General features: G+C 42.5%; 1 protein-coding gene across 1 annotated transcript in view; it reads right to left on the bottom strand.

Annotated features, from left to right (window-relative positions):
- Positions 1 to 15,497, bottom strand: part of LOC135513820 (growth hormone receptor-like) — a 79,419-nt gene that overhangs the window by 25,260 nt on the left and 38,662 nt on the right. The window contains 2 exon segments of the mRNA XM_064936768.1: positions 195 to 367; positions 702 to 834. Coding sequence (XP_064792840.1) covers positions 195 to 367; positions 702 to 834 — 306 coding nt within the window.

The raw sequence follows: 15,497 nt of genomic DNA, 5'->3' as shown, positions 1-15,497 counted from the left end.
GATTTGTAAAAGACATCAGTGGCTTCCAGAAAATGAACAGGGATTTCATTGAGAACCCCACCCAGTAGGTAAGCCAGTCAGGACATTCAGATTCCTCAGTTCTGCATCTGGGCATAAAGAAGTGTCTAGGGGCTATCAACTAAGTGTTGTTAAGTACAACAGTCCATATTAGCATATCTCTGTTGTGCCCTCACCAATGTCCTGCAATTCGAAGCACAAGGTATCGTAGGTTTTGTTCTGGCTTTCAGAGTGGAGCCGCACACAGTATTTGATCCAGATAACCGTGTTGTTCTTATTAAAGAAACACTCGTTCTTCACAGAGGAGGAGTAGTCAGGGCACTCCTTCCATTCCTTCGTCAAGTCATTCCTAAGGGAGAGAGAGGAATTTTAGAGGTCTATTACGCAACTATACATTTTAGAGGTATATGTAGGCATACTCTCAAGTAGGGGTGTGCCGAGTACCCAGACAAAACGAGTATCGGAACGGATATGGAGAATTTTCAGAATACGATTATGACGCAAGTACCATTTATTATTATCCGTGATCAGAAAAAAAAACACGTCCAAGTAAGTAAATCCCACTTCCTGTTTTTTAAATAATGTATAATGAGATCGGCACACCCCTACTCTCAAGTCCGCATCGGTCATTGACAAAGAGAGAATAAAACTTAAACAATAAACAGCTATCTCTCTCTGCTCACTTCTTCCAGTACTGGATTTGCAGTGCTCCGGGTTCCGTGAGATTCTGGAAGCTTCCGGGACTCCACCAACACCTAAACGTCTCCTGTTCCCTGGACTTACACCCAGTCAAATGAGGAGCCTGGACGGAGGGATCTGAGAGAGAGATTTTTATATTGAAAAATACCTTTATTTGCCCAGTAGTTTGATTTCAGCACAATCTTTAATTCTGAGAGAGAGAGAGAGAGAGAGAGAGAGAGACTTCAATGATCACAGAGAAGCAAACTAACAAAATAACATGGGCTACTGCATAAGACAAGACACAGTATGTGACTCCATCTGTGGTGTGGATCATATCTTTCATTAGGAGAAATATGCAGGCCTCTGGGGTGTGGACTTGGAACAAACTTTGATATGGGGTGGAACTGAGTGTAATTGAGTTTGTGCTTTCCTCTGGGTTGAGACAGGGAGAAGCAAAGTACATACAATAGTTAATCAATGGCAGTCATACATATACATTCCAAACCCCTGCTAGCTGTGCATTTCAATCAGACAGAGCATTACTACTGTAGAAAACAGTGACATTTTGAGTCATCAAATCTTGGTAGCAGGGCACCTGAGTGTAACCTAAATATACAGTTTCCTACTCTGTTTTTCCATTGCCACTTCTCTCATCCCTCATCAGCCACTTCTCTTCCTCTACCCCCTCTACACCCCCACTGGCCCATCCTCCCTTCCTCTACTCCCTCCACACACACCCCCACCGACCCATCCTCCCTTCCTCTACTCCCTCCACACACACCCCCACCGGCCCATCCTCTCTTCCTCTACTCCCTCCATACACACACCCCCACCGACCCATCCTCCGTTCCTCTACTCCCTCCACACACACCCCCACCAGCCCATCCTCCCTTCCTCTACTCCCTCCACACACACCCCCACCGACCCATCCTCCGTTCCTCTACTCCCTCCACACACACCCCCACCAGCCCATCCTCCCTTCCTCTACTCCCTCCACACACACCCCCACCGACCCATCCTCCCTTCCTCTACTCCCTCCACACACACCCCCACCAGCCCACCCTGCCTTCCTCTACCCCCTCCACACACATACCCCACCCCCCACCTGCCCATCCTGCCTTCTTCTACCCCCTCCACACACACCCCCACCTGCCCATTCTTCCCTCTTCCACCCCCGCCACACCCCCATCCTCCCTTCCAGTGAGTTTGTCATCCAGTTGTGAGGCTCTGGGTTTGGCACAACCATAAATAAGGGTCTGAAGGTGCCATTGATTTCTGCTCTCCCCTACTGAATGCAGCACAGAACCCAGAACCCACACAAAGTTATCTACTCTCATAAACATGTCTACTAAAATCTTCAAATACTAGCCATTTCAATGAAAATGTACTTGTACATTTTTTGTTTGTGGAAATGCTTTGCATTTGATAAGTGGCAATATCATCACCATCACAACCATTATCAACATGGAACATATACTACATGACCAAAAATATGTGGACACCTGTTTGAACATCTCATTCCAAAATCATGGGCATTAATATGGAGTTGGTCCCCCCTTCGCTACCTCCACTCTTCTGGGAAGGCTAGATGTTGGAACATTGCTGCAGGGAATTTCTTCCATTCAGCCACAAGAGCATTAGTGAGGTTGGGTACTGATGTTGGGCAATTAGGCCTGGCTCGCAGTTGGTGTTCCAATTCAACCCAAAGGTGTTCGATGGGGTTGAGTTCAGGGCTCCGTACAGGCTAGTCAAGTTCTTCCACACCAAACGACAAACCATTTTTGCATGGACCTCACTTTGTGCACGAGTGCATTGTCATACTGAAACAGGAAAGGGCCGTCCCCAAACTTTTGCCACAAAGTTGGAATCACAGGATTATCTAGAATGTCATCGTATGCTGGAGCGGTAAGATTTCCCTTCACTGGCACTAAGGAGCCTAGTCCCGAACCATTAAAACAGCCCCAGGCCATTATTTTTCCTCTACCAAACGTTACAGTTGTCAGATATGTATTCGGGCAGGTAGCGTTCTCCTGGCATCCGCCAAACCCAGATTTGTCCGTCGGGACTGCCAGATGGTGAAGCGTGACTCATCACTCCAGATTAGTCAGCACTCGGCAGTCCCGTTCTGTAAGCTTGTGCGGCCTACCACTTCTGAGCCGTTGTTGCTCTTAGGTGTTTCCACTTCACAATACCAGCACTTACATTTGACCTGGGCAGCTCTAGAGGGCAGAAATTTGACAAACTGACCTGTTGAAAGGTGGCATCCTATGACGGTGCAACATTGAAAGTCACTGAGCTCTCCAGTAAGGCCATTCTACTGCCAATGTTTGTCTATGGAGATTGCATGGCTGTGTACTCGATTTTATACACCTGTCAGCAATGGGCGTGGCTGAAATAGCCAAATCCACTAATTTGAAATGGTGTATTTGGATTCTTGTGTGTATATAGTGTATTTCTCAGTTTCATTGTGATGTTAAATACATGTACATACTGCATTCAGGTTTTATGTGAGTATGGGCCTACATCTCCTATTTCAGTGCATTCCTCTCTCTCGCCGTCTTTTCCTCTCTTTCTCTCTCTCTCACACCAAGGTCGATCTGTTGCTCCCTGCACTCTGTTATTTCAACCCTCCCTAACTCCCACCCCTCGAATTCCAGTTGCCACAATCAGAGTTACCGCAGACCTGGAAAGCAATGAGGCCACAACCTATAGCAAGGAGAATGGCCTACAAGTCAAGTCAACTCAAAAGTTTATTTGTCATTCCGTAATCACATGGCACAACACAGTAAAATAAAATGCTTACTTGCAGGTTCACTCTCGGCAGGGTGCATAACAAGAGTTATAATAAAAGAAATATAAATACAGAATATAAATACAGTGAGGCACTTAAACAATGTTATTTTTTGTGTGTTTGTATGTTTGGGCATATGTGCTGAGAGTCTGCAAGGAGACTGTTGGTGTGCAGGTGGTCAGCAGTCATTATGTAGATAATGACAATACCATCTAAACCGTTGTGACATATCTTTTCCATAACCAAAACAATTGTATTTTCAGCTGTTTGAAGCTGGTGTACAAAACTGAAAGTAAAAGACGCAAAAAGTCAATTGTGGAACGGGAAGCATAGAAATAGCATATCTACTGCTTCTTAGATTTACTTTCAATGACAAATCTATAACTTACATATCTATGTGAATTTGGTTGGGTTGGCCAAAAAGTTACATATTGAAGCTTTAAGATACTCGGAGTTCAATATTAATTTTAAAAAATCTAACCCCTGCCAACTGAAAGATTTGATTAATGGTAGAGATTCATCGAAGAAAACACGTACAGATGTAGGATCTTAATTTGAGACAGTTTTCTATAACAATAGTATAATCCTGCCGCAACAGGAAATGTGAATTATTATGTGCATTAAAAATGTATGGACATTTTTGTAGGGGTTGATACATTTTTCATTAGGGCAAATCATGTCTGACATTTCTATGTGGAAATTACAAACTTTAAAAGCCTTTTTAAAACTCAAATACACGTTTGTATGTCCGGCTTTGCAGGATAATTCTCAGCAACAAAAGAGTGATCAAATTAAGATCCTCCATCTGCATCTTAAAACAACTTGCCAAGGCAATTACTGTAAAGCTAAACTAATAGGCTAAGCATGAATGGAAATATTGCATTAAAGACCCTTTCCAAACGGATTAAAGGAACATACGGGTAGACGTCTGAACAGTAAATTGTTTACAAATGTCAAATCAGGACTTTTTCTCTCAAAATGTATCAAAACTGACTAAGATCAAATAAATCTGAGTCATGATACAATAGTAATAATAATAATAGTAGTAATAAGGCCCCGTCAAAAGGAAGTGTACTCCATCGTAGCTTGTCTACTAGGCTAAGTAAGTGAAAGGATTGTGATGAATTAATGCTGAAGTTGTAAAGTTGTAAGTGGTGTTATATAAAAGTGTCTGCTAAATTACCATATAATGAGGCAATTCTCCACTAATCTATCACCAACGGGACACATCCATCCAGCTTCCCAGCCTAAAGTGAGTCAGATGTGAAAGGTCCGAGGTGAAACGGTCTCCTGCATGCTCATTCAAACCTTTGATGTGTACATTTTTGACAACTAAAGGTCCAGAGACCTTTGTCAGTCGCCTTTTGTGATGTCATCTACCGCCAGGTACAAAATTATTGGCACACTTTATAAAGATGAGCAAAAAAGGACAAATAAATAATTCTCTCTCTCTCTCAAACAGTGTTTGCCTGCATTTCTTCCTCCATACAGCGTAGCTAGGAAACAAGAGCCAGACTCACTGCCCAGATGTCAGCTTTGGTCATCATGCATCATACAGACCCTCACCAGTCAAAATAAATCACTTTATGGGAGTACCAAAGCTGCCTGGTGACTAGTGATAAATCCTGGTTTGAAAAGAGCAAAACGCATGATAAGGATGAATTAGTGGGTATATTGCTAAACGGTAAGTTAATTACCCTGAAGAGGCTAACGCTGACTCATTTCCAACTCATTTGGTAAATGCCTAGCTAACAAAAAATGTTCCCTTAAAAGGGAAATGTTAACATGTTTCAACTCATATTCATCATCTCCAGCACCACCCCAACATCAACACACATGTATGTGAAAATGGCACATTTCTATGTTTAGTAATAACATAGATGTGGCATCATCAACAAATGAGTTGATGTTGACGAGACGGGTTGGTTGTTTTAGCAACAAAAATGATGTGTGTGCGCAACCATGGGGCGAAACAGATGAGGTTGGCTTAGATTGTTGACAACATGTAAGCTAGATTTTTTGGGGGGGGGGGGGCATATTATGGGGTGGCAGGTAGCTTAGTGGTTAGAGCTTTGGGCCAGTAACCGAAAGGTTGCTAGATCAAAACCCAGAGCTGACAAGATGAAAATCTGTAATTCTGCCCCTGAACAAGGCAGTTAACCCACTGTTCCTAGGCCATCATTGTAAATTAGAATGTGTTCTTAACTGACTTGCCTAGTTAAAAAAAATAGCCTTGACATGAAATCAGTTAAGACATGGTATCAATAACAAGATGAAATGAGCCACTTACAATTCCCCACATAGCAGTTTCTTGTCATTCTTGCTAGCAATCTGTCCATCCAGAATTACAACAGGCTGACTTCTGCTCCATGGAAGCACGCACACCATTTTGTGACGTTGTAAGCCAACCCATCCATTAGTAGGCAGTGCCTACTCATAATTGGTTTAAATGACATGATGCACAATGATGATGCCATTGGAAACACATATCTTCCTCTATCTTGTTTACTACCAAACATAGAAACACCCCATTTTCACATATGTTGATGTTCGGGTGGTGCTGGAGAGGATGAATATGAAGTTGAAACATTTAGAAGAAATTTCCCTTTAAGAGTCTCATTAGGTCAATACCTAACATTTTCATAGGAATGTTCCAGTAATGTATAAGGACTGTTACCAAGAGACAATTTCCTTAATGTCAAACAGATCTTACCCAGAATGTGGTTACCATGTTCTCAGCATATTCTCGAAAATCTTCTCTTCTCACAAAATCATCTGCAGCATCTGAACGATTTGGCCTACAACTATTATGACCCCTCAATGGAAAGATGACTCTCACGAACACAATGGTTTTGACCTCCACAAGTGTCAGGAGACTTGTCTGAAGTTGGTACAGCAGATCTGCCAACTTCTGTCTGTAGCATCCGGACAGTTTGGGCTCCTCTGTGCAAAGGTGAGACTCTCATGAACACGTACAGTGGGGCAAAAAAGTATTTAGTCAGCCACCAATTGTGCAAGTTCTCCCACTTAAAAAGATGAGAGAGGCCTGTAATTTTCATCATAGGTACACTTCAACTATGACAGACAAAATTAGGAAAATAAATCCAGAAAATCACATTGTAGGATTTTTAACGAATTTATTTGCAAATTATGGTGTCGTCCAGGTTAGGGGAGGGTTTGGCTGGGGTAGGCTGTCATTGTAAATAAGAATTGGTTCTTAACTGACTTGCCTAGTTTAAAAAAAAGTAACTCACAACAATACACAAATCTAAAAGTGAAATAATAAAGCATGTTTACATGCGTGTGCTGTCCGAGTTAGCATGCATTTCTACATGCATAAAAAGGACGTTCACAATAATTAAAAACAGCCTTTTATTGTCATTACATTCACAGGCTCATCAGAATGCCATGTTGGCCTTTACAGTTTCTTCTTCATCTAGACACACCAGCTGCAGTCTAAACCTTGCCTTAAATGTTTCCCATCATTAGATCCTTGCCTTAAATGATTCCCATCATTAGATCCATTGCTCCCTTGTAACTACTGTGCTTAAACCTGTAGCTCTGAATACAGATGTGATTAGCTAGTAAGTGCCCTATATCCATCCCCATAGGCCCCATGTAATATCCCTCTGCTTACAGGACATTCTGTCATTTTAAAAGCATGTCCTTTCACCAACCATGTTGCTCTCTTCACTTAAGTGTCCAAATCAGTGGGATTGAATGTGATTTCCGTGCAAATTGAGATAGGCTACATCCATTCAGAGCATGACATGAGAAAGGCCACAGCTTTTTACACACACATTAACGAGCACACAAACACACACAAAAACACTGTACACACAGACTAAACACACAGAACAGAGGAAGCTGTTGTTTCTTACTAGTCTCTGAGGTACACTGGCAATTCTTTGCTCTTAGCTTTCCATCACCGGTACAAACCAAATTAAATGCTACTCAAGGCCATCGCACTGTGTATACACGTCTGCAGGACTGAGCCAAACAGATGAGCAAGACAGACAGAGTGAGTGTTATAAAAACTGTGTTTACTGAACACTGATTCTATTAAGTAGGATGATAATAGCTAATAATAACTGCTACAGTAAATGTGTGTTGACGGGGAAGGTCTCCTCTGACTGGGGTGTTCATGCAGCATTATTACATTAGTAACCATAGAATTAGGATTATAATACCAATAGGATCTCTATGACATTAACCATATCCATCATTCACTCGTCTGACTAATTAGCAAATGATGGAACACAGTATAGTTTGTCAACACAATGATAAGAGTGACGTGGGACAAAACCCAATCCACAAGGCTGGGTGAGGTGAGAGCAATATGGGACCCATTTCAGGAAACTATGCGTATGTCGCGGGTCACTACTTCACAGGAGAGCCGTTTGAACGTAAAGTTGTTGTTTTTTAATCAAAATGCATTTTTTTTGCAGACATGCCTTCTTGAACATGTGAACTTTTATGTGCCTTAGTAACAAAAGTGTATGCCATCTGTAAATACGAATACAATTGATATATTATGAGCCTAGTTTGTTTAGCCAAAGAAGACATTAACCTTCCCGCTGTTGAGCTGGACAGTATGTCTCGGTAATCCTGTCTAACCTGGCTTTTAAAAAAATTTAGCATGTATTACAACTGCATAAGTGTTGTTCTCCACTTTCTGGAGGACTGAGTTTTGAAATCAGTGGAATTTGAGTGTGATAGCTAAGGAGATGGAGAAAACACCTGTCTCCGGATTACATCTTCAAATTAAGGGTAACCACGGCATCTGACAGGAGACACGTCCAACCATGAATAGTCTAGCTAGCTACATTTTCTGATATTTCACATTTCTAATTGACAGAAAGAGCCATTTGCTTGGCTAGCTAAAGCCTAATGCCAGCTAGCTAATGTTCAACCTGGTTGGTTAGCTACCTGCAGATTCATGCAGGGTAGTAATGTCATGAGTTGTGATTATGGTTCATTGTTTACCATACTAACTAGCTAGAGGGGAGGGGTTTTGAGTACAGATTTGAAAACCTCTAGCTGGCCGGCTGGCTAGCATTACGTGTATGAGCTTATTATTTGTATCTCAGAGCCATTTGCTTAGCTAGCTATAGCCTAATGTTAGCTAGCTAACATTAGATTACCAACCAGTTTCACTTGTAGATTCATGCAGGATAGTAACATCATTATGTGATTATGGTTCATTAGGGTTCATTGTTTACCTAACTAGCTAGCTAACTACATGTCTTAACAAAAGACTCTACTATGCAAGTAACCATTTAGAGTGCATTCGTAAATTCAGTCTGGCCATCTACACCGGTTTCAGAGCACTCTCGCCTGAGTGTGCGAGACAGCGCAGAATAACTGATGAATTTACAAATGCTCAACACCCGTTGAATATGGCCGGTGTCAGTAAACTCATCAGCCAGAGTGTCTGCTGTGCGCTCTGAATGCGAAGTGCTCTGAATTTACGAACGGGCAATCTGACAGCACAGTTGCAGTCACCAACGCTCTGGATTACAACGCTCTGCTAGGGAAAGTAATGTTTTTGTTGCTGTTCTCGCTCACCTAGATGTCTGGAAGTAGCTAGCAACTTAGGTTGTGTGCTTGACTGCTGTTAGTACATTCGGATGAACCCTTAAAGAGATGGGTGGGGCTAAAGCTTAAGAGGTTGTGAACGATGCTGAATGGGTGTAGACAAAGAAGAGCTCTCCAATAGTCGTACCAAAACATTCAAAGTACATTCTCTCAAAAGTTTGTTTACAAGTTTATCAACTTTCAAAGCAAAATTACTTTCCCACTGTTCCTCAACTGTAGTTTTGTAGCTCTGAGTCTTTTATCCGATGTAAAAAACACAATTAAATATTTTGCTACATAAGACCAATTTGAGCCGGACGGTTACATACGGTCTTTATATTAGATAAATCTCAAGAAAGGAATAAAGGAAGGGACTATTCACACTAAGGCTGGTTGTTGAAATCGTCTTCTCCATCATGATACGTGAACAGGATCTCGTGACCGATGTCCCGGTGCCTTGGATTAGCATGATTAATTATCCTGATTATCCTTATTATCCTGAGCTGGTGCTTGAATTGGAGACCTGGATTTTAACCCAAAAGTTCTCGTAGCCACTGCTTACCTGCAAAATTGTCGCATCAGATACCTCCATGTTGTCATTCAGTGCAGCCTGGATGGTAAACATGGGTGTACTTTTCAAAAGGGGAGGGTTGGAGGGGGGTTGAGTACAGATTTGAAAACCTTCCCCTAGAAACCAAATGGAGTGGCAGGACATTAAGATGCTAATTCTTAAGCAGAGTTTTGGCAAACTATGTATATCTACGGTTCTGCTGTGTCACCATGACCTGCTGGCCCATATGTCTTCCTGGCACCAACCTGACACACAAACACAATTCCATTCAGGAAGTGGTTGAGATTTCAAATCATCGATGTAGGAAGTGCTCCAATAAAACTTTTCTCAAATCTAAACATATGTTTTTCAGAATATGAAAAATAAGCCTGAATGACAAAGAAATGTTAATAAAGTACACTACCTTTTCAAAAGTTTGGGGTCACTTAGAAATGTCCTTGTTTTTGAAAGAAACACTATTGTTTTTGTCCATTAAAATAACATCAAATTGATCAGAAATACAATGTAGACATTGTTAATATTGTAAATGATAATTGTAGCTGGAAACAATTGTAGCCGGATTTTTTATGGAATATCAACATAGGCGTACAGAGGCCCATTATCAGCAACCATCACTCCTGTGTTCCAATGGCATGTTGTTAGCTAATCCAAGTTGATCATTTTAAAAGGTGAATTGATCATTAGAAAACCCTGTTGCAATTATGTTAGCACAGCTGCAAACTGTTTTTCTGATTAAAGAAGCAATAAAACTGGCCTTCTTTAGACTAGTTGAGTATCTGGAGCATCAGCATTTGTGGGTTCGATTACAGGCTCAAAATGGCCAGAAACAAAGAACTTTCTTCTGAAACTCGTCAGGCTATTCTTGTTCTGAGAAATGAAGGCTATTCCATGCGAGAAATTGCCAAGAAACTGAAGATCTCATACAACGCTGTCTACTACTCCCTTCACAGAACAGAGCAAACTGGCTCTAACCAGTATAGAAAGAGGAGTGGGAGGCCCCGGTGCACAACCTATCCAAGAGGACAAGTACATTAGTGTCTAGTTTGAGAAACAGACGCCTCACAAGTCCTCGTCTGGCAGCTTAATTAAATAGTACCCGCAAAACACCAGTCTCAATGTCAACAGTGAAGAGGCAGCTTCTGGATGCTGGCCTTCTAGGCATAGTTGTAAAGAAAAAGCCATATCTCAGACTGGCCAATAAAAATAAAATATTAAGATGGGCAAAAGAACACAGACACTGGACAAAGGAAGATTGGAAAAATGTGTTATGGACAGACAAATCTAAGTTTGAGGTGTTCGGATCACAAAGAAAAACATTTGTGAGACGCAGAAAAAATAAAAAGAGGCTGGAGGAGTGCTTGACGGCATCTGTCAAGCATGGTGGGGTAAAAGGGATCTTGAAGAAGGAAGGCTATCACTCCATTTTGCAACACCATGCCATACCCTGCAGATGGCGCTTAATTGGAGCCAATTTCTTCCTACAACAGGACAATGACCCAAATCAGAGCTCCAAACTATGCAATAACTATTTAGGGAATAAGCAGTCAGCTGGTATTCTGTCTCTAATGGAGTGGCCAGCACAGTCACCGGATCTCAACCGTATTGAGCTGTTGTGGGAGCAGCTTGACAATATGGTACATAAGAAGTGCCCATCAAGCCAATGCAATTTGTGGGAGGTGCTTCAGGAAGCATGGGATGTAATCTCTTCAGATGACCTCAACAAATTGACAATTAGAATGCCAAAGGTCTGCAAGGCTGTAACTGCTGCAAATGGAAGATTCTTTGACGAAAACAAAGTTTGAAGGACACTATTATTTCAATTAAAAATAATAATTTATAACCTTGTCAACATCTTGACTATATTTCCTATTCATTTTCCAACTCATTTGATGTATGTTTTCATGGAAAACAAGGACATTTCTAAGTGACCCCAAACATTTGAACGGTAGTGTATATTGGGTCATATCTTAAGCTGTAGGCCTGAATAGCCTAATTTCCACAAGACGACAAATGTTGAGCTCAGCTGTAGGGTAAAAAACATATTTACACCGTAAGCGGTTACAAATACACTTTAAAGCACGTGTCAAACTCCTTCCACGGAGGGCCGAGCGGTTGCAGCTTTTCGCTTCTCCTTTGTACTTGATTGATGAATTGAGGTCACTGATTAGTAATGAACTCCCCTCACCTGGTTGTCTAGGTCTTAATTGAAAGTAAAAAACTAAAACCTGCAGACACTCGGCCCTCCGTGGAATGAGTTTGTCGACCCTGCTTTAAATTGTCTTTTTAACTGTTTTTAAGGGCGAAATATGCTTTTTACCGTACAACTGAGCTTCACCTTTTGGAGTCTTGTAAAGTTTTACACCGCTGCTTTAGAGGTTCATGCTAAGGCATCATCCTGGTTTTGAAGTGAACAGATGAGGATGAGGTATTGGTTGTGTATGTAACATTTACATGTGTATAAAGGAAGCTTCAGTGAATTATGCCCTTATACTGTACATCATCAAGTTAAAGGTCAACTAACCATAAGGTGAACAGGCTGAGGGGCCGTGTTAGACTACACCCTGTTTTCATGGACAGAAACGAAGCACAGAGAGACACAGACGGACGGGACAGACACACTGAACACCAGATTCACACAAGGGATTGTAAATAGGTGTTAAAAATAACTGCCAACACGCACACTCACCTATGTTTTACTATACTTGTGAGGACTTTTTGGGGAACAACAATTGATTATCATTCAAAATCCTATTTTCCCTAACCGGTAAGCCAAACCCTTCACCCCCTAATCCTAAAATAGCCTTTCTTACAAGTGAGGACCGTCAAAATGGCCTCACTAACCTTAACCCCTGAGCCTAAAATAGCCTTTTTACAAGCAAGGACCGTCAAAATGTCCTCACTAACCTTCACCCCTAATCCTAAAATAGCCTTTCTTACAAGTGAGGACCGTCAAAATGTCCTCACTAACCTTAACCCCTGAGCCTAAAATAGCCTTTTTACAAGCAAGGACCGGCAAAATGTCCTCACCTCTGAATTTGAGTTGGTTTAGTATTCTAGTGAGGACTTCTGGTACTCACAAGTACAGTAAAATATGTACACACACACACACACACACACACACACACACACACACACACACACACACACACACACACACACACACACACACACACACACACACACACACACACACACACAAATGTCCATAACAAATCAAACCTCTGTGTTCAGATCTACAAAGACAACTTCAACACACCTCTAAGAAACAAAGAGAATCCCCTATGAAAGTTAACTGGAGCTCTATCTAAGGTTGAAAATCTATTCAACTTGTCAATGTTTACACCGTGCTAGTCCATATTCACAAACTACTGTCTGCACACCAAAACGTCTTATTCTGAAAACAGACCGGAAGCAAACCTGTGAAATGAAAGTAGCAGGAGTTGTTCGTGTTTAAAGTACATTAAACCATTTAGTGAATGTATATGGCCATAGGAAAAATAACTGCTCAGTTAATAGCTTCCAATTGATTCATTCACCCCCCCTCCTCTCCCCTGTAACTATCCCCCAGATCATTGCTGCAAATGAGAATGTGTTCTCAGTTAATTTACCTTGTAAAATAAGAGTTAAAGAAAATACAAACAATACTTCTATGTGGTTTAGATTGAGTTGAGCCTTAAGACTATCATCCCCATTCTACTTTGAAGTGTGATAACCATAGTTTGCCGGGGTCCACTCACAGTCCCAGACAGATTAGCCAGGATCCAGTCATTTATTAGCCCAAGATAATGTTCATCTCCTATAATAACCTCCCAACAACAGCATTAGCTTGGTTATGTCATATTAAGAATGGCTGAGAGTAAATATAGATGAATCGGTCGGGTTACAGTTACCCTTCTCAACAGACACGCGCACACTGCTTTGGCATTGGATTGCTTTGTTAAGATTAGTCGCTGGTCTCTCACACGGACTGACTGAGGTGGTTCTAGCCTAGTTTTCACTGGGAGCTTTTAGTTGTTATGAGCCAACATAAAATATTCTCACATCATTTTGTTCTGTTACTGGCCTCCTTATAAAGTGTGTTTCTACCTGGAACATGGAATAAGGCCTGAGCATTGTATGGTTTCTCCAGGCTAATATCTGCCAGATGTTTGAATGTTGTGCCAAGAACACTACGAGAACTGAACAAAGCTGGGATCTCCTGGCAAGAGGCCAAAACCCTCATACAGAAGAGAGTGAGGTGGAGAGCCATGGTGGACGCCCAATGTTGTGCCAAGAACACTACGAGTACTGAAAAAAGCTAGGATCTCCTGGCAAGAGGCCAAAGCCCTCATACAGAAGAGAGTGAGGTGGAGAGCCATGGTGGACGCCCAATGTTGCGCCAGTGGCACCCTGAACTAGTAGCACAAATTGGAAATGTATCATTTTAACATCCCTCATACCCTCATTCCCTCACCCCTTGAAAATTCTTCCCTGGTTCTCCTTCCATTCTTTCCCATAAATCCTTGTCTGTATCGTTGGGCCCTGCCTCTCCTTAACTTGGCTGTATCGTTGGGCCCTGTCTCTCCTTAACTTGGCTGTATCGTTGGGCCCTGTCTCTCCTTAACTTGGCTGTATCGTTGGGCCCTGCCTCTCCTTAACTTGGCTGTATCGTTGGGCCCTGTCTCTCCTTAACTTGGCTGTATCGTTGGGCCCTGCCTCTCCTTAACTTGGCTGTATCGTTGGGCCCTGCCTCTACTTAACTTGGCTGTATCGTTGGGCCCTGTCTCTCCTTAACTTGGCTGTATCGTTGTGCCTTGTCTCTCCTTAACTTGGCTGTCGTTGGGCCCTGTCTCTACTTAATTTGGCTGTATCGTTGGGCCCTGCCTCTACTTAACTTGGCTGTATCGTTGGGCCCTGCCTCTACTTAACTTGGCTGTATCGTTGGGCCCTGCCTCTACTTAACTTGGCTGTATCGTTGGGCCCTGCCTCTACTTAACTTGGCTGTATCGTTGGGCCCTGCCTCTACTTAACTTGGCTGTATCGTTGGGCCCTGCCTCTACTTAACTTGGCTGTATTGTTGGGCCCTGCCTCTACTTAACTTGGCTGTATCGTTGGGCCCTGCCTCTACTTAACTTGGCTGTATCGTTGGGCCCTGCCTCTACTTAACTTGGCTGTATCGTTTGGCCCTGCCTCTACTTAACTTGGCTGTATCGTTTGGCCCTGCCTCTACTTAACTTGGCTGTATCGTTGGGCCCTGCCTCTACTTAACTTGGCTGTAGCGTTGGGCCCTGCCTCTACTTAACTTGGCTGTATAGTTGGGCCCTTTTCTCTCCTTAACTTGGCTGTATCGTTGGGCCCTTTTCTCTCCTTAACTTGGCTGTATAGTTGGGCCCTTTTCTCTCCTTAACTTGGCTGTATCGTTGGGCCCTTTTCTCTCCTTAAATTGGCTGTATCGTTGGGCCCTGCCTCTACTTAACTTGGCTGTATCATTGGGCCCTGCCTCTACTTAACTTGGCTGTATCATTGGGCCCTGCCTCTACTTAACTTGGCTGTATAGTTGGGCCCTTTTCTCTCCTTAACTTGGCTGTATAGTTGGGCCCTTTTCTCTCCTTAACTTGGCTGTATCGTTGGGCCCTTTTCTCTCCTTAAATTGGCTGTATCGTTGGGCCCTTTTCTCTCCTTAAATTGGCTGTATCGTTGGGCCCTTTGCTCTCCTTAAATTGGCTGTATCGTTGGGCCCTTTTCTCTACTTAACTTGGCTGTATCGTTGGGCCCTGCCTCTACTTAACTTGGCTGTATCGTTGGGCCCTGCCTCTACTTAACTTGGCTGTATCGTTGGGCCCTTTTCTCTCCTTAACTTGGCTGTATCGTTGGGCCCTG

Source organism: Oncorhynchus masou, chromosome 25, assembly GCF_036934945.1.
Source record: "Oncorhynchus masou masou isolate Uvic2021 chromosome 25, UVic_Omas_1.1, whole genome shotgun sequence".
Taxonomy (NCBI): Eukaryota; Metazoa; Chordata; class Actinopteri; order Salmoniformes; family Salmonidae; genus Oncorhynchus; species Oncorhynchus masou.
Note: the sequence above shows the minus strand (reverse complement) of the source record. Positions and strands in the feature narration are given on the sequence as shown.